The sequence below is a fragment of the Atractosteus spatula genome, chromosome 5, assembly GCF_055471065.1.
Source record: "Atractosteus spatula isolate fAtrSpa1 chromosome 5, fAtrSpa1.hap1, whole genome shotgun sequence".
Lineage (NCBI taxonomy): Eukaryota > Metazoa > Chordata > Actinopteri > Semionotiformes > Lepisosteidae > Atractosteus > Atractosteus spatula.
Window position 1 is genome coordinate 5,271,434 of NC_142710.1, and position 20,895 is coordinate 5,292,328.

A 20,895-nucleotide genomic window follows, 5' to 3' on the forward strand; every position below is an offset into this window, starting at 1 on the left:
TCCCAGTTTTCTTCCCAGTTGTAGTGCTACTTCCATGCTCTCCATATTTCTCTGTGGAATCGGCCGACGTCTCCAGCCTTTGCTTCTCCCTGCACAGCACCTTCAGCTTCAAGCCTTTAACAAATATGAATTCAGTAATCCAAGATGACTGTAATAACACATAAAAAATCTGGCATTTCACAAACTAATGTTGTGCTTTAACTCACTATCCAAGTTCCCAAACACCCATAGAAATTACTTCAAAACTGTAAGGATTTTTAGAAAACAGTTTTTGAAAAATTTTAATACACTGAAACACTTTTATACACACAGCTGCAACTTTTATGGCAAGGATAAATTTATAAAGAGTACAATTAAAATGATCATACAAGATATCCAAAAGGGTCAACAGGTTTTTAGATTTCCTTTAGCAGGGTATTATTCATGAGCTATAAATTCCTGTTTAACGTGCTTGCATTAGGAGATAGGATTAGGCGATTCTGATCACTGCTCCCAGGGGAGAAGAAAGGACAGACAGCTCCATCGATTTGTTCTTCGAAAGTGTAAATGAGGGGTACTTTTTTTGGTAAACTTCACCATTGTAGAAGTGGACCTTCTTCGCCACCCTCTTCAAGGGTAAATAAGGATAATCCAAGAACTCCGAAATGGTCACCAGGCCTCATGCCCATAGAGTCTAATATTTTGTAGAGTGCCCTGGAATTAAGGGTCTTGCTCAGGGACCCAACAGAGTAGTACAGCACCCCTGGAGCAGTTCAGGGGCCCAATGGAGTAGGATTCCTCTGCTAGCCATGGGATTTGAACCAGCAACCTTCCAGCCACAGGTGCAGATCCTCAGCCACCGATCCACCACACCACACAAAAGTAAAACTACTTTTGCAGTAGTGTATTGAAGATAGTTCAATTTCCATTATGGCTTTCTTGCATTGGGAGATATGATCAGTGGGTTCTGATCACTGTTGCCAGGGGAGAAGAAAGGACGGACTGTCCTGTCGATTTCCTCGTCAAAAATGTAGATGGGTCGTTTTTTCTCACATTTGTTGGAATCTTTATCAACATTGTAGAAGCGGACCTTCTTCTCTTCATAGTCCACATAGATCCCCACTCTTGTGAGAACGTCTGTGTCCAGTGGGGTCTCTGGGTCAGTCAGGGCCGTCAGCTTCCCATCCCAAAGACTCAGGACCCAAAACCCAGCTCCAGGGCTCAGACTCAGTTGTCCCTTCCTGCACACTGAGTCTCGGGCCACTCCCAGCTCCCAGTACTTCTTGTTTCCAACCTCCACCTCCCAGTAACACCCCCACCTCATTTCTGCAGGTAATCTCTTGCCCAGCACACAGGGGTATTCATCAAACCTCTCTGGGATGTCAATGAGATTCTGGCGCTGCTCTGTCCACCTCACTGATCTGCCATCTTCTGACACCATCAGGTAGGGGTTCATTGTGTCCTCATCCAGGGTCATTATCACTATAAAGTAGACAGAGGGAATAATGTAGGACTTATGTGAAATGTTTTCTATGTGTCCATTCTAAATGCCAACCACCTCTTAGAACAGTTCAGTGCAATAGTGATGGATTTCTCTAAACAAAGAGATTCCAGAATGTTCAGGGAATATTATTGAGAATAGCTACAGCTATACTTAAGCAATCTGTCACGACAGGCCGTGCTATATCGTGGATATAGTCACAGTTAAAAGGTAATATAGCACAGGCCTCAAGTGTCTTATTGCTTTCATAAAACGGTCCCCAAATATGCGATTGCTGTATAGAATGAATTTTAATTTAAAAATGTATTTAACACAAAAATTCATCTGTTTACATTCCTCTGCCAGAGAATATAGTCCCTCGTTGTTACGCAACGCAGGAACACATACATAAGTAACAATAACTAGCAAAGAAAAGACATTAGCTAGCCAATATGATAAAGGAATAAATGACTTGTTTTTTGTTTATTTCCTTAGCACATTTATTTGAACATTTCCATTGATCGTACAAGCATTGAAAAACTGTCCAATCCCTATTTCGTCAGGCATTTTCCTTTTTGCTGCTGGAGTGCTCCCACAGGTACTGGTCTCATTGCCTGCCAGGATATCACTGCAGCGCTTTGTCATTAAAATTGGGTTTCCAATAACGCCGTAACAAACTCTTGTTTTTATGTCCACAATAACAGACATAATCTCCCTTGCTTTTAACTGAGCGTTTGATCATTTCTAAGAATGAAAATGATTTAAACTATGTGACACTATCATTCAACGAGAGCAAGAAAATATCACAAGGATCCTCAAGAGCACACCAAAGACAGCAGAGGAAGATACGTGTATCAGATACCTGAGAATCCAAACTTTTTTTCTATGCTTTCTTATCTATAATAAGAAGTAGGCTTTTAAAGCCTATGTGATTGATTTGATTGACAGTTATTTATCAGTCACTGCATTGATATTTCTTTATCACACAGTAAAAAGTCAAAATTCCTTCCGGGGTGCGCGTATATCAGAGAATATAGCACGGCTTTGAATGCGTGTCAGCCAATCAGATTTCAGGACTGGAACTATCCATTCTATAAATGATGGTACATTGTGAGCAGTGAGATGTGTGGAAACTGGGTGAGAGTCTGAGCTAAGTGAGTGGATTGCGCTGGGCCAGAGAGAGACCCTGCTGGGGCTTGATGAAGAGATCAGGGGCTTTAAGAAAGTACTGAGTCCTGTGAACAGCTGTGGACTGTGGATCACACATCACACACTGCACGTTTACCCTGAAGTCATACAGGGGTTAACAGTCACCAGAGGGAGCCCATTCAATTTACTGAATCCAAGTGCCCTCACATCAGCTGACCACATTTTGACAGACTAAAGTGAAACTGGCTGAAACCCTCCCTCTTATTAACAGTTATACCTTTGAATACACTTGTCTATGTTAGTGCATATGCTAGAGAATTTTCCTCTCTATTCATGATAGCATTAATCTGTTACGTGGTTACAAGGCTTGAATTAAAAGTAATTTATCCAGGGATCAGTTTGATCACAACATGACGTGTTTGGAGTGTCGAAGCAGTGGAAAGTTCAAGGAGATAAGCATACAGATAAGATACTACTGCTCTCAGCCAACCATGTTACACTTATTTTTCTTTAGCTACTATTAACTAAGTAATCTTAGGAAATTATCCATTCAATTCATCAAGCATGCCAAGGAGACTCCCACAAATCTCTGTGTAGTGTAACATTTCCTGTTGTCTGCATTAAAAACACGATCCCTTAATTTCAAACAGTATCATCTGGTTCAGTTTTCACTGCTGGTTTTGAAGGGGTCCAATACATATTGAGTGCTTATTCATAACAAAATGTCCAAATGACATTTCAACTTGAGCAGAACATCTGAGTTTATATAATTAATTTTAAAAAATCAAAATTAATTTATTACAAAGGGGAAATTACCTTCCAAATACTGTATCTGAATCTGTCCTGGAAAACCTGGAAAATATCAAATTAACAAGTTAGTCAATATACTCTATTGTTTATTGTTTAGATTGCATTATCATTTGAATCATTTCGATTTGTTAGAATCAGTGACACAATCAGATTCTAGTCAACTAGAATCATTTGTCTACTATAACTGTCTATTTCAAAATCAAAGATTATTGAAGGAACTGTTCTCAGGTTAGATGGTTAAAAGAATGGTATTTCTAGCACATTCGTGAAGGCATATACGTTGTGAGGCACTAAATATATATGTATATAAATACTGTATGCGGAACATCATATACACCTTCACCTGGAGGTTTTTCATGTTTCCTCAAATACATGTAGGTGCTGCATGTGCATGTGGCTTATTGTAGGTCTCTGAAAAGCCTTGTTGATAAACTTGTAAATACAGTAACCTGTGTGTTGTGTGTAGTGTCTACATTTATGCTGTGTGTAGTGTACTGTGTGTCAGTTGCATTGTAAATAAATACTTGTTTAACCAGGTGTGACCAAATTACTACTCTCTTCACCGAAGCTGTGCCAGAGAACAAAGAATTCTAACCACTTTGGTATATTCTTAGCAGAAAGTTTAGGGGTTATGATTATTTAGTTTTCTCATTGATTTATCCACTCAGTCATTTTCTGATTTTCTCCATTTCTGCAACCCCCCATTTGAAGTGGTCTTACCAATTTGGAGTAAGAAGGGAAGTAAGAAGAATATAACATGTAGAGAAGAATATCATTATTAAACTACACCGGGAAAATGTAAGCAAACATATTGAAGCAGCACACTAGGTACAAGGTGAAACCTTACTGAGTGATGCACATATGGTTATTAGGAAAGGAAGTGAACACACAGATGCCATCTTTGCGCTACGACAAATAAGAAAGAAAGCAATAGCTCATAATAGAGAATTTAACTTGGTATTTGTGGATCAAGAAAAAGCTTTTGACAGGGAAAATGGGAGAAATTGTGGAGGATATTGGAGTGGTACAATGTGAAAGGATAATATCAGAGCTCTTTATGCTAACGGTATGAGCTCTGTACATACTTTAAATGGACTCAGGGTCACCTCTGCTTTTCATTATGTACATAGAAGAAATTATCAAAGAGGCCAGCCCAGAACCTGAAGCCTTGAAGGAGAATCTGTGTGCTGATAACCGAATCCTTGTCCATGAAGATGAGGAGAAACTGCAGGTTCATATGACTAGACTAAATATCATTTGTGAAGAGTATGATATGAAGATCAGCATAAACAGGACCGAAACGATGAAGGTGAGCAGAATTCCCGTCAGCCTCAATATCACTGTCAATGGCACTCAGCTTCAACAAGTGTCAGAATATCAAATATCTGGGAAGCATCTTCACAGAAGATGGAAGACTGAACAGAGAGATGGATACAAGGATACGGAAAGCAAATAAGGTCACCTATCAGCTCGCACCTCTCCGGAGACACCCACACATTCCCATAGAGATCAAGACAAAATTAATTCCATCTATTCCGACAGCGGTGTACCAGTGCCAAACATGGACCTTGACAAAGAGCCCAGAACGTAAACTCACCCTCTGTGAGAGCTGCCAACAAGACCAGACGAAACAAGATCAAAAATGAAAGAATTGGAGAAACAGAGGGTTACACCAGTCCACCACTTATACAACAACTTGAGATAAGGAAGTTTGGTCATCTTGTTCGCATGGCTACCAAACAACTGGGATAGAGAGCATATAAGAGTAGGATGTCAGGGTCCAAGACAAGAAGTTGACCAAGAAAAACCTTGATTGAAGGCATTAAAGAGCCACAATCCCTCTCAGAGGGCCTTCCAGCTGGCAGCTGGCCGACAGTTGTTTCTCCCCACGACACTTTACGGTATAAGGGATAAAGGAAAGATCACTGATAGATCAGCTATTCCTCTAACCCTGACAGAAGACTAGCTGCAGACAAACTGGATTTGAGCAAAACAAGGCAACACCACCATCAGGCTAGTAAGAAGAATGACACCCTCATGCTACTGTTCCATTCTCTTTCATTGATGATTCTGGCTGTTATTGAGCCTACAGGCAATTTGAGGGTGCACTTCTCTTCCAGGGAATCAGAGTAACGTGTAATCTATTATTCCCTTCCATGAGGAGGTCTAACCAAACAGAGAGTATACCATTTGTTATTCCACAATCATAAAAATGTATGTTTTAGTATGGAACATTTTGCCCATCTTCAAGAATAAAAGCTTGTTCTGTTTCAAAATGTAAGTGAGAGACAAGGTTATAACCATTTAACTTTGTTTGTGCTCTTTTCTTTATTGCAATAAAGAAATCACAATTTGGTTAATCAGAATCGTACTTGGTTTTCTTTGTGGAGTCTAACAAAGCAAAATGGTGAGTGCTTGAATACAATGTATAGAGAGGGAGCTTTTACGCACAATCTTGGAAGTGCAAGATTAGAATTTGACCATCACACAATATTCTGTTCACTAACACCATTTGTTGTTTTGCAGAATTTATATTGAACACATTTAAAATATTACGCAATATACAAATACTTGTGCGAGGGACCAAAAGAGATTAAGACTGAGCCATTCTGCCCCTATATCTCCTCGCAGTGGAGGAAGGATAGTGATGTTACATTCCTTCCTGACTTATCGTTCAGTATTCTATAAGACAGGGCCAACTTATTACCCCAGTGCAGAGGCCAGTGGATGGAGGAAAGGCTGTAATGCTCCTCTTACTGTTAGACAGCTCTAGACATCACTCTTTCACATTTGGCCAGAGAATATTTTTAACTGTATGTTGAAGGACGAATGGTGCTTCTGGGTGATGTTGCCCATGACAATGCCATTCCAGCAGCACAACTATTGTTCTGTACAAATCTAGACTGGGACTCATCAGCCTCTTGTTGAATTTCGGTGTCAGGACTTCTGCGCCTCTCAAGATTGTGACTACACACAGAACTTACGTTTTTGCGCAGTGTTGTCTACTTGATCCATTTTGCACCCTTTGTGCCTCTTAGGTGTTGTTTTAAACTCTTGGCCCTTTTGGTCTTTCTTGGCTGGAAATATATATATAGACAGCAGTAGTTAATGATGATATTGATATGATGGTTGTCCATTGTGTCCGACGATGGCGGTTGTACTTTGTGCACCTCATCTGGATGGAAGATTTGCTGCACGAAGACACCCGTGCAGGTGAGCGTTTTGAAGGGGGAAAGCCATTGCACTAGGGCAGTCCCACTCTCTCGCCCTCAGAAGCCTGGCTCCAGTAGTACGAGTAGCCGTCCCAACTGGAGACTTCCTTGGTTGCCGAGGATCGCTTTCCACTGAGTTCCTGTCACTATACTGGGGCATTAGGACCCACACAGACCGCAGGGTGAGCACCCCCTGCTGGCCCCACTATCACCTCTTCCAGCAGCAACTTTAGTTTTTCCCAGGAGGTCTCCCATCCAGGTACTGACCAGACTCACACCTGCTTAGCTCAGTGTGTTGCCAGTTTTGAGCTGCAGGGTGATATGGCTGCTGATGATGATACCGAAGTGTACTATTAATAAAATACAGTACTGCACCTACCAATGTCATTCAATTGAATCATTTGGCCCATTTGGTTTTTCTTGACTGAAAGAAAGAATATAGCTAGCAGTAGTTAATGTTGAGGTAGTGTTTAGGGCTTGTAATTTAACTCTGATCAACATTATGGTAGTCGTATATTGCCAGAACAATACCAACAGCAAAACTATTGCCTCTATTGAAATATCAGCCTCTTTTTGTATCCCGGCACTAGAACCACTATCCTTCTAGAGATATGAACTCACCATCTGAGTTACGTCCGTTTCATCCATCTGGTTAATTTGGTGCTCGTTCCCTAAATGTGAACATAAACACTGAATGTGAATTTGAAGTGAAGTAAAGTGTATTATTAATAACACACAGTACTGTACCTACCAGTGTCATTCACTTCAATCTTTTGGCCCATTTGGTTTTTCTCGACTGAAAGAAAGAACATTGACAGAAGTAGTTAATGTTGAGGTAGTATGTACTGTAGGACTTGTAATTTACTCTGATCAACATTAAGGTAGTTACATATTGGCAGAACAATATCAACAGCAAAACTATTGCCCTGAATTATCAGCTGCTTGTTGTATCCTGGCATTAAGACTACTGCACCCCTAAACATACAAACTCACCATCTATTTTCAGAGTTATGTATGTTTCATCCATCTGGTTAATTTGGTGCTCATTACCTAAATCTGAACATAAACACTGAATGTGAATTTGAAGTGAAGTAAAGTGTATTATTAATAACACACAGTACTGTACCTACCAGTGTCATTCACTTCAATCTTTTGGCCCATTTGGTTTTTCTCGACTGAAAGAAAGAACATTGACAGAAGTAGTTAATGTTGAGGTAGTATGTACTGTAGGACTTGTAATTTACTCTGATCAACATTAAGGTAGTTACATATTGGCAGAACAATATCAACAGCAAAACTATTGCCCTGAATTATCAGCTGCTTGTTGTATCCTGGCATTAAGACTACTGCACCCCTAAACATACAAACTCACCATCTGTTTTCAGAGTTATGTCTGTTTCATCCATCTGGTTAATTTGGTGCTCATTACCTAAATGTGAACATAAACACTGAATGTGAATTTGGAGTGAAGTAAAGTGTATTATTAATAACACACAGTACTGTACCTACCAGTGTCATTCAGTTTAGTCTTTTGGCCCATTTGGTTTTCCTCGACTGAAAGTGAATACAGACAGAAGTAGTTAATGTTGAGGTAGTATGTACTGCAGGACTTGTAATTTACTCTGATCAACATTAAGGTAGTTACATATTGGCAGAACAATATCAACAGCAAAACTATTGCCCTGAATTATCAGCTGCTTGTTGTATCCTGGCATTAAGACTACTGCACCCCTAAACATACAAACTCACCATCTGTTTTCAGAGTTATGTCTGTTTCATCCATCTGGTTAATTTGGTGCTCATTACCTAAATGTGAACATAAACACTGAATGTGAATTTGGAGTGAAGTAAAGTGTATTATTAATAACACACAGTACTGTACCTACCAGTGTCATTCAGTTTAGTCTTTTGGCCAATTTGATTTTCCTCGACTGAAAGTGAATACAGACAGCAGTAGTTAATGTTGAGTCATGTGTAAAGCTTCTGTTGTATCTAATATAAATGGCTTTGTCCCGTAAGGCTGAAAAAGTTTAATAGGATTTGCAATTTAAGGATAGTAATGGACATTTGAACAAACGGGTACAAGAAAAAAATAATTTCACTTAGTTTACACTTTTCATGTTAGATGCTAAAAAACTTGAGGATCCAAATGGGATATAAACAATAACCTAGTGTTATACACAGTACTTTTAATAGTTATTTTTATAGTCTGAAACGTTTCTAGTGTTAGTAGTAGGGACATGTGGATGAAAGAGTCAGTCCACACATCCAATGCACCATCAGAAAGACTCCCAGCAACCCAGAGCCTACTCTATCATGGCAACCCTATGCTAATCATATCCATGGCAACCCAAGGCCTATCCTGTCCATGGTGAGCCACAGCCTGTGCTATCTAGGATAATCCAAGGTCTATCCCATAATCATAAGGTGCAAAACAAACAAACAAATAAACAAACAAACAAACAAACAAACATAAAGACCTAACATGTAAATTCACTACTATAATTTACTAGAATCACCTGGCTAAATAACACAGTTAAGGTGTATGTTTCTCAGATGAACAATATTGTGATTATCAAGGTCATAAATATACCTCGTTGTGTCTTTCCTAAACAGCACAGGCAAACCAAAAGGGAAGAAACTGCGGTAAAGACAAGGCTCACTGCAAATCCCATTCCAGCTGGCAGTAACCAGGAGGGCACACCTTCTTCAGACTGAATACCTGGACAATTAAAAGGAACAGAAATGAGCTGAGCAAAACAGTCCTGGGGTCAATAATATGTCAATCATTACATCCTGTACTGTGACTGAGACCCTCATTCTGATTAAAACATCAAAGTTCAACCACACCACCATGATGATATTATAAAATTAAAGACTGCATCATTAAAGAAAATTGTTTTTCAGAAAATATGTACTCATAATGTTCATTGACTAACTTTACTTAGGGATTTACTGCTGTTTGCCTTTTCTTTTGTGTTCTATTATGTATTTTTGTTGACAACAGAACTAGGTACTACTACATTAAAATTCTGAGCACAGATTGCCAGGCAGCACTTAAATTCAGTTAGGGTTTCAAATAAACTAGTAAGGTGTGTTTGCTGCTTATGTTGGATTTAGGAAATAATGACATAATAGAAAAGTATTATGTGTCATTCCCACAGTGGCACTTAGTTAACAAAGAAGGTTCCTGTTACATTAATCTTGTGAATCCATTTCTCTGTTTTTCGTTTTTATCACTAAAATGAGCCTATGAACAAGCCAGGCAGAACTTCTTACCTCTGAAATTTTCAAAATAATCTGTCAAACTTTTCAACTGCCAGTATGCTACAATATTTTCTGGCAGGCCTGAAAAAAGAGCATAACATCCATTATGTAATGAACTATCCTGAAGCAAAAGGTATCCAGTGATTTATGGCCTCATACTGCAGGATCATAGAATTCAGTAATTCAGTCAAACTGGAATTGAAACTGAAATGGTGAATGTAAAGGGATGGCATACTTCTAACTTTGGTGGTAGCTCTCCTGGCAGAGGAAATAACAGCACTGGCTGAAGATCAGCTCTGTCACAACCCTGCTCACTTATGAGGAATGAACCAGGGAGCTGCTGCTAGGGTGAAGTTGGGGTTGAGGGAGGGGTGATAGAAACAATGTGTGTAGAGATATGGGCAGCCAGGAAGCTTTTTCATGTATCTGTTAAACTCTTAAATTGCCAGAATTCACAACTATTATCTTGCAAACCTAAAAAGAGAGAATAACATCCATAACTTAATACTGTGGTGTGAGTTCTCCTGGCTAAGGAAATGGTGCCATTTGCTGAAGATCAGCTCTGTCACAATCCCCTTCAGTTATGAGGAATGAACATGGGAGCTGCTGCTAGGGTGGAGATTGGGTAGTATATATATACTGTATAGGAGAGCGGAAGTGCAGCATTAGAATTAGACCTCCTTCCAGCTTCCAATTAATCATCACCCTTACATGCAGTAATGGATGTGGTTACTTAAAATGTATATAAAATATATACTTATATATATTTATACTTGGATACATTTTTCTCGCACTGGTAATTGTTTATAGTCTGATGCTTTTTTAGTTTTAGTAGCTTGAAAGCCTCTTATTCCTTGTAACTCTCACACCCATCCAACAGGGTCTCACAAGCAAATTCATCATTCGCTCAGCTTTATGATACAGTAGTGGCATACTACTAATGTTTTTTATGTGGGAGAATAACGTTTGTGATTACCACGGACATATTTTGATTATACAAATTTGCTGATTTAGAAATTAATATACCTTGTTTGCTCTTCATTATGAAGTACAGGCAAATACTTCCGATTCCAACAAACAAGCCCACACCAAATCCCATTCCTGTAGGCAGGAACCAGGAAGGCACTGCTACTTCAGTTTTAATCCCTGGACATTGAATAAGAACAGAAAAGAGTTGAGTACAACAATAAATAATGCATAAATAATTTACAGTCCAACCTTGATTGAAATTTGAATAATTGTGATTAACATTCTAAAGTCCACCAATACCAAAACTATTTTATCAAAAAGGTCAGTCATATGAAACACAAACATGTTGAACATGAGGTACTTTTGATGAAATGTATATAATTATATTTATGCATCAAATTACCCCAAAATAAAATGTATGTTATATTGAACTATTAATATTCCTATTAATTTCATGATTAAAAATAGAAATGGCTTGATTTTAAGGCAATAACAACAGTTTTGACTGTGGTGTCCCCCTACATTTTTGTACCTTTTGGGTTGTGTTTCTCACTGCTGTGGACTGCCTATTCCACATTGTCAGCTGATGGCAAAGAGTGGCACAGCCTGGATCTGAACTTGCAATGTACAGATCAGAGGTTCATTATGGATTTAGCCAATTTGAAGGAATGTGTCATTATCATTATGTTTTCGGAGCAAAACAAAATCTAATTATGATTTTTAAAGTGTGTATTGCAACTATTATTAGAGCTAAAAGCTGTTGTGTTAATATTGCAGACTACAGTAAGTGCATGGGCAGTAAAAATGATTAAAAATTATTTCGGAGAACCCTCATGGTTTTATTGCATGTTGACTTGTATAGTGTGGACGTCTGATTTGACTGTGCTATGTTGTAATCTGTCTTAGTAGAGTCTTCAGATGCTTTTCATCATGGCAAACTCTACATGACAACTATCTACATGAAGCTGTGCTGTGTACCTGGATTCTCCTGGACCCTGACGACTCGGATGAAAGAGTATGTAGAAATCAAGATGGTCACAGCAGCTGACACAACGGGCAGGCAGCTGTCTGCATCATCACAAGGCATCATTCCTTAAAACAAAAAATTAAAGGTCTTCAAAGCAATGAAGAAAACTGTCACTAAATCTCAATACTTCTTCCCCCATTAGAGCACTACAGGGCCCCAAAATATAGAATCAATTTGCAACATGTTTCTGTACACAATAGCAGAACGGTGAACTCCCCTTCTCCCATCTCCAGGAAGGGAAAATTCTCTTCAAAAGCATTTCAAAAGTACAGATAATATGGCAAAGAAGTGAGGTAATGGAAACAATGGGATGATTGCTGGGTTAAAGATCTTCATAATCCAAACACTCTAACCAGCTTAGCACTCATGGAGGAGAAAGTCATAAGATTGTCTACTGACCAAAAAAAAGCTGTGAGAGGGAGGTACTGCAATGAAAACAGCTGATTTGAGATATGATGTCAACTTTATAAAGTTCATATTAAACCTCCCTATCATACTTAGATGCTTTTGTGTTTTTAAATAAAAAAAAGAAATTGTCCCTAACCATACCATTTTCTGGGAGGGTTTTAGTGTTAAAATTCTAAACAAAAAAAAAGTTTACTGGGTGTCATTGGTATATATCTAAATATGTTTTTTATGATATAAAGGAAAATGATTTAAGGACATGGTAAATATCCTAAGCTGTTCTTATGGAAGAAATACCAGGATTATGGTCTCTAACACCTTGTATTTACACTTTAAATTGCTACTTTTCAGTCCTTAAAAGTGACATAATGGGGACTCTCTGTATTAAGATTAATCACAAAGTTCAAATCAATCATGTTATCGAACAATGTTCACGGATCCTACACCTCTCTGGATTCTGTGCTGTAAAACATACCTGACAGCTCCTGTGGTAATTTATCAGTGTAAAATAGGCCTCCAACAACTGCAGACAGAAATATCAGGCCGAGACACGTGTTCCGCAGGACTCGAGACTTCTTTCCTAGAAAAAAACAACCAAAGTTCCAAAGAAAGCAGGTTAAAAACAGGAAAAAACTTATTAAGCCCATCGTGCTCAATTCCATTATTTCTTCAATCTCCCCCTGGAAGACTCACAGAGAGAACTTGTAGGGCATGGATTTCAACAGGTCTATCTTTCCCCTGAAGCCAGAACAGTAAATGACAAATATTTAAAGAAAATGAATTATATACATGTATACAGCAGTGGTGCTGACAGACCCCCCCACAAACCAAAGTAGCAGATTCATTTATAAGTCTTTATTAATATGTATTCATTAATGTTAAGTAAGATAAGTAAAATACATATTTCCCCATATTACTTTAGTGGCGTGTCATGGCTTCATATCTAAAAGGTTTAACAAATCTCTTTGTCCACACCTTTTATTTTAGTGAACCAGACAATGGAAACTAGCAGACAAAATAAAAATAGAACGATGTGCTTACAAGTTAGTGGAAATAAGGTGATTCTAATACATTTTGATGAGGATAAAATAAGGGCGGTGCAGTGGCTCTGTGGCTAAGGATCTGCGCCTGTCGCTGGAAGGTTCTTATCCCATGGCCGACAGAGGAATCCTACTCCGTTAGGCCCCAGCTGCTCCAGGGGCGCTGTACAAATGCCTGACCTGCGCTCTGACCCCATGAAGACGTGGTCTATATAGCAATTTACCAGTAAATATTTTTCCTAAAAACATTTCAGTTTAAAAATGAAGTACCTTCATATATTTGTATTACAATAACTTCAAAAAATACAGCCTTTTTTGTGTTGTATTCTATCATAATAACACTTGTTATGTAAATGCATGTGTCATGATTATGTTTACATAATATAGCTTTGATAACACAGATTTTGAGATTTTATAATACCTTGTGTTTTTCTATTCTTCATCCACTGAAACAATATAAAAACCATCAGAGCCACTGCCATTCCCAGTACAAAACCTTCTCTTCGGTGATCCCAACGGAAGGATAATGGCTGTCCATGCTTCTGGCCTGGAAGATAAAAGAATGGATATATAGTGAACATTTGATCAATCAGTTATCCATAGCTTGACAGTAAGTAGAATCTAATAAAGAACCAATCTAACTGAACACCTTTAACATCAAGGTGAGGGTGAAAGAACACATCCTATATTCACTCTTGCATTATAGTCAGATTTAAAATTCCAAAACAGCTGAGAGATCATTTTTTGGCTAATTAATTATGCAGTTCTGATCCCCAGACCTAACACCTTTCTGCTCCATTACATTGGTGTAAGTAGTGGGATGTGGAGCACTTAGTCTGGTCAATTGTGTGATTTACTACAGGAAAATATAGCAGCACTGTAATCTAATATAGTATAATAATATATCATAATATTATTAATATAATATAAACTATAATACGATGTTGTGGTGTAGCTGGCATTATACAGTGTTGACGCACCTTACTAAAATGAAAGGTCTTCTAAGGAAACTATCAAAATGACACCATTTAAAAAGCCTTTTATTGACACATAATCTGTACATATATTAACAATATTGTTCAATAATGTCCCTGTTAAAGACTATTTTGTGTATTTCTGAACACAAAATTCAATTAATACCAATATGTAACTGAGGTCAGAAGTGCTCTAATGAACAGGGATAAGTAGTGCCTGGGGATGAGTGTTAACTGCAAACGTCCAAATAGCATATATTATATATAATATATAACTGAAAGTAACAGCCATAGTATAAAAAGCTCCAGTACTCACCTCTAACCACTATCTTCAACTTAGACTCAAGCTTGTTCCTAAACCCAGAGCTGACTTGGCATGTGTAGATGCCTTGGTCAGAGATCCTGATATCTTCAAGCAGCAGGGACACGTTGCCTCTCTCCAGCTCCTGATGGAACAGCTGCACTCTGCCCTGGTAGCCTGGGCCTTCTGTCTCCCTCCTGTCTGTGTACTGATGGACCAGCTCACCAGAGCTCCCTTTGTACCACCTCACCTCCAGAGACACGGCGCTTGTCTCAGGTGTGAGGTGACAGGGCAGGACGATGTCACTGCCCACATTGCCAGACAAAGATTTTGATGGAACCATGAGTGTAAACTGATCTGTGGTGAACAAAAGAGAATAGTGCTTTGGTGAATGCTGTTGAAGGGATTTGGTGTGCCTTTACACTTATATAAGATAATTAACAGTGTAATATTTAAAAGATGGTCTAAAAGCCACTTTTCTTGCTTGTTAAGATTCAAAATCCCAGTGCCACAAAAACTGAACTTCAACACAAAGGAAAAGAAAAATAAAATATTGCGATCTTGCACACAGTCGCATATTAGTCCCAGGAATATCTTGGAGGCAGATTAATTCCTTATCTGGAGGTTAGAACATTTTGACACTGCAAGACTGCATTACAAGCGAATAACATTTAGTATTATTTAGTATAGGTTTCAGATTCCTTTACTGCACAGTGTTGCATTGGTATTACTAGTAGGCTGGGGACCCAGCTGTTTGGCTATCTATGTGCTGCAATGCAGGCAAACAATGTGTCTCTTAGACGTACAGTCTATAGGATGCTATTATGGTACAGTTCCCATCATACAGAACTTTTTGGCACAATTATAATAAGGAGCAAATTGTGAATTTTTTCTTCCATAACAGATCTTTTGGCTTCACTGGTGTTGTACGAGCAATAACTGGCAAGATGTCTGTATTTTAATTATCATTAAATTTAGGAGCCCCTACACACTCTCACACACCCACATAATCTGAGAGTATCACTGAGACGAGGTATTTTGGGAGGAGCAGAACTCTTAAAAAAACATCAAAACATATTTTTAAAAAAAATGTTTTTATAATAAGCATTAACTATATGGTTCACAGCGAATGTGATTAATATCCAAAGGTACTTAACCTGTGATCACAACTGGAGGGGCAGGAGTTGGGAGATCTTCTGATACAGAGTCTGGAGGAAAAAAGATTATTTTTCTGGATTACCATTATCCATGTTTTAGAAGTTCCATGTAATGTAATGTAAATTTGACTTGATATTTAAAGATAAGGATAAATAGTGGAAAAAATTGCACTGTCAAAAGTCAACTGAAAATGCTACATTTTTCTTGACAAAAAAATATTAAATTATGTTTGCATTCTAAAAACAGATCCAGACTTTCAGAATGTACACCAGGTAACACAGCACATTGTGTCATGCATATATTAACACACCTGAACACATACCTTAAGTGAATGCTTAATATGCTTAATATGGCATGTGGAAGCATTTGGTCTATCGCCAGAAAAAGCCTGGTTTCAAGTCCCGGACAATACTAAATATCTCCTTGAGATATTTTTTTCAATACATAAAATTAATAAAAATGTCATTTTAGTATATAAATCTCTTCCAACAGTGTTACCTGTAACCAGTATCTCCAGCTGGGAATCCAGTTCATCCCCCTGCACAGACTTGATGTGACAAGTGTAGATGTTTTGGTCTGAGGTTCTGACATCTTTGAGCAGCAGGGACACGTTGCCTCTCTCCAGCTCCTGATGGAACAGCTGCACTCTGCCCTGGTAGCCTGGGCCTTCTGTCTCCCTCCTGTCTGTGTACTGATGGACCAGCTCACCAGAGGTCCCTTTGTACCACCTCACCTCCAGAGACACGGCGCTTGTCTCAGGTGTGAGGTGACAGGGCAGGATGATGTCACTGCCCACACTGACAGTCAAAGATTCCAATGGAACCGTGAGTTTACACTGTAGACCTGGGGGTGAACAAAAGAGAATGGTATTTGGGTGGCTCATTTTGTAGCCATGTACTGTGATTGTATACTAATATGAGAGAATTAATACTGTGTAATATTTAAGAAACACAAATATCTGTCCCTAAACTTGCTCTTCCTGTTTGGTCAGATTGCATCCCCAGTGGAACTCTGGATGTCAAAGTAAAGGCAAAGGAAGAATATATTGTAAGCACACATTTAGTCTTGAAGAAGCTCAGGTAAGACCTTAACGGCGGATTAGTTCTTTGTCAGGAGATAAGACAGTTTGAGGACACAAGCTTGTCTGCAGTGCTAGCATTAAGATTTGACATCATGCTCTTATTCCTGTCTGTACAGTGACACATTGGTGTGAATCGTGGGATAAGGAATCTGTTGTTTTAAGGTATGTGTTGCAACTGTGAGCTGCAGTTCAGTCACATGCTGTGGCTTGGAGGGATGCACGAACATTTTGTTATTCAGGTACAGTTCCCATCAAACGTTGTGCTTTGATAGCTTTGTGGCAATAAGATAATGTGATCTTTTGCAGTTAGTGTCTCTGGGTTCTGTTCCCAGTCAACACAGCAGAAAGCCACCAGCAAGATTCACAGAATAAAACCAGGTAAACTGACAACGTTTCAGAATTTTCCCCAAAAATGTGTCTTTGCACATATTCAAGATGCTGGATTTACAACTGGTCTGGTACCTGATATAGTCACATGCACCCGTGGTAACTGCTAATATCTGTGTGATTAAACAGTTGTAACTAAAATATAAACAGAACTTTAATAATTAAAATGTTTTTTGCTGACATATATGTAGATATTGCTCAGACTCTAGTAAATAATGTGCATATACCACAACAGATAACTTACAGTTTTCACACAATAGGCTTTAATCAAACATTGGACAGGAAACACGATTAATACCCAATTGTACTTAACCTGTGACTGGAGATGGTGGGGCATGAGTTGGGAGATCTTCTGATACAGGTTCTGGAGAAGAAAGACAAATGACTATTATGTATTATTGTTATAATTGATACAGATGGTCTGAAATATACAAACATTTACATAATACTTGTTATGTAAATGACAAGGAGAAGTGGTGAGAAATTCCGAAATGTTAAAAGAGTAAAACAATTAAATGATAATTTCATATGCTGAAAACAAGAATTTGAAATTGTAAAATGTGTTTGCATTTATAATATAATATATAATAATATATCTAATATACATATGAATAATATATAGTATATATAATATATAATATACATCATAAATGTAGATCTGTTTTTTAAGATAAAGGGTCATTAACTTCTGGAGATGATTGTGTACCCTACATTCTGCTTCATAGCCCTAAAAACGTTTACTGAACATAAAATGTTCAGTACATGAACAATATTGTTCCATCTATAAAGCAGTCCATCCATCTTTATCCTATACTGGGTTGTCGGGAAGGGCGTAGCCTATCCCAGCAAGCCATGATGCACTCTGGATGGGACATGAGTCCACTGGAGAGCACACACAAACACACACACAATCACTCCAGGGCCAGTTTTCCCAGGAGCCAGTTAACCCACCTGCATGTCTTTGGACTGTGGGAGGAAACCGGACCACCTGGAGGAAACCCATACAGACACAGGGAGAACATACAAACTTCATGCAGACAGCATCCCAGGAACTGAACCCAGAGACCCAGCACTGTGAGCTGTGGGTGCTGACAACTGCACCACCCTGCCGCCCCAATGCAAATGATAACATCTTAAATTGTATTCGCTCATAGCAACCCTGATTCTTGTTTTATTTAGCAACCTGAAAGGACTGTCTTCAACTGTGTTACCTGTAACCAGCATCTCCAGCTGGGAATCCAGTTCATCCCCCTGCACAGACTTGATGTGACAAGTGTAGATGTTTTGGTCTGAGGTTCTGACATCTTTGAGCAGCAGGGACACGTTGCCTCTCTCCAGCTCCTGATGGAACAGCTGCACTCTGCCCTGGTAGCCTGGGCATTCTGTCTCCCTCCTGTCTGTGTACTGATGGACCAGCTCACCAGAGCTCCCTTTGTACCACCTCACCTCCAGAGACACGGCGCTTGTCTCAGGTGTGAGGTGACAGGGCAAGACGATGTCACTGCCCACACTGACAGTCAAAGATTCCAATGGAACCGTGAGTTTACACTGTAGACCTGGGGGTGAACAAAAGAGAATGGTGGTTTGATTTCCAATATGGTAGGAAATATTGTGGTTCAACAAATGTGAAAAAAAAAGTTACTTTTTTTAACAGACAATTTATTTTTTATTTCAATTTATTTGAATTATCTTGATAATTCACGTGATTGCTCTCACAATATTTGCTGCAATGTCAAGAAAGCATGCATGATGGAAAAAGCTGGCATTGACTGGTTTAAACCAAGTGTAAAGTAAAGCATAAATCATTATTTTTACCCAGCAAGAAAGTAATATAGCAATCACGCCAAATGACATTACACAGTCCAGCTGTGGTTGGTTTGGAAACAGACCGGTGGGCTATAAGAACAGGCCAGTCCTGTAGAAGAACTGTTATCAGCAGCTCATACCTGGCTTAGAAAGTATTGTACTGTCCTTCCGCGTCCAGTTGACCAACGCAATTAGCAGTGTGGTCACTAGATTTATCTTGCTGTGTATATCCATAACGTTCCTGTCAAAGAGCAAATTGTCAGTCACTTTCCCTTCACTTTCCCGCAGTGAAGTGCTGACTGACCCAAACAACACGTCTCTATAGTCTCTCCATGCTCAACACATTCATACAAGCAACATAGTGTCCCCTCTCATATGTGTGCTTTACTGTTTCATGGGACAACTAATCTTACTGACTGAACTTAAAATTCTTTTTTTTTTGAATGTCTCTATTTTGTTTTCTTTAATGTCATGACTTATTATTTGTTGCAGCTTCACCTTGTCTGTCTCGTCTTATTGTCCTCTCCGTATTTATTCCAGTAAAATACAAATCCACTGTCCACATGTCACTAGTACCAGTGTTCTTTGTAGCAACAGCTGTATCACAGCCTAATATAATCAATAATAAATAAAGCAATTTAAATCACTCGTCTTTTAATTATTATTCATAGTAGTATATTGTTATTGTAATAGCACGTAAATTATCCTAATTCCATGAAATAACTTTATCTTAATTCATTCCTAACCGAATTAAAAAGTTAAATAAGTAAAATCAAGCATCAGCAAAATGAACTTTTACAGTTTTAAGCACCTAAAACCAAGTATTTTTGTCAGAATACTTTCAAATTTACAGGAATACTTACAGAAAAGTGTCGCTGCTTAAGGAGAAGAATCAGTTTATGTGCCGCCACAGAGTAGGCGCCAGGATTGTAAACTACAGTACAGAGGTGAAATCTGCCACAATCACAACGGGTGTGGGTCACATGACACCATTCATAAAACGAAATCGCGCACTATTATCAGTTGAGTCCGTATGTGCGGCGGCGCTTGTTAATAATAACCCGCTGCTGGTGCTGATTAGCTCGCTTACGAGTTGATCTTTGCTGGCTGGCGGTCGTGACAGCAATGTTCTTACTTGGAATATTATATGCTTACTTAAAGTGCGTGTTTATTCTATCATGCAGTTCCTGGCTGTTTCTATTTTATTATTTGGCATTCTCAGTAGTCAGTAACGTAATGTATCGACCGCGGGTTTCGGTATGGAATGGAGCAGGCATGGAACTCGGGGAATGGTGTTGAACAACACATTTATTAACTCGAACCGGGGAATGGTGCACACACACGGACAGGGGTTACAGCGCTACACCTTCACTAACGCGCGCACACACACACGAAGGGAAGAGGCTGTCTCACAGCCTCCGTCCCACTATATACAGTCTCGTAGTCCCGCCCCCAGGCGCTGTTCTCAGCCGGCCTTGCGCACGCATGGCTAAAGCGCCCCGCTTCTGCTTACACATTAGCAGAAGAGCTACTTACTACCTCTTAGCCTTAGATCTTGCCAAATCTTAGATATTTAGGGTGGCTCTGTTGCTAAGGATCTGTGCCTGTGGCTGGAAGGTTGCTGGTTCAAATCCTGTAGCTGGCAGAGGAATCCCAGTCTGTTGGGTCTTTGAGCAAGGCCCTTCACCCCAGCTGCTCCAGGGGTGCTGTGTAAATGGCTGACCCTGTGCTCTGACCCCAAGCTTCTCTCCCTGCCTGTGTGTCTCATGGAGAGCAAGCTGGGGTCTGTGAAAAAACAAATTCCTAATGCAAGAAATTGTAAAGTGTTAATAAAGTGATGTTATGTTATT

General features: G+C 39.1%; 1 protein-coding gene across 1 annotated transcript; it reads right to left on the reverse strand.

Moving 5' to 3' along the window:
- Positions 1-281: 281 nt before the first annotated feature.
- On the reverse strand, positions 282-19,279 carry LOC148833659 (uncharacterized). The gene is made up of 23 exons (XM_088915277.1): positions 19,186-19,279; positions 18,451-18,795; positions 17,553-17,603; positions 16,270-16,614; positions 15,771-15,821; positions 14,629-14,970; positions 13,760-13,885; positions 12,774-12,878; positions 11,845-11,958; positions 10,924-11,043; positions 9,910-9,978; positions 9,224-9,352; positions 8,517-8,561; positions 8,380-8,436; positions 8,140-8,184; positions 8,003-8,059; positions 7,761-7,805; positions 7,382-7,426; positions 7,252-7,301; positions 6,425-6,495; positions 4,969-4,985; positions 3,425-3,460; positions 282-1,461 (listed from the first exon to the last, which is right to left on the reverse strand). The coding sequence occupies exons 1-23, from the start codon at positions 19,277-19,279 to the stop codon at positions 908-910; spliced, it is 2,913 nt and encodes a 970-aa protein (XP_088771403.1). The 3' UTR covers positions 282-907.
- Between the last annotated feature and the right edge of the window lie 1,616 nt (positions 19,280-20,895).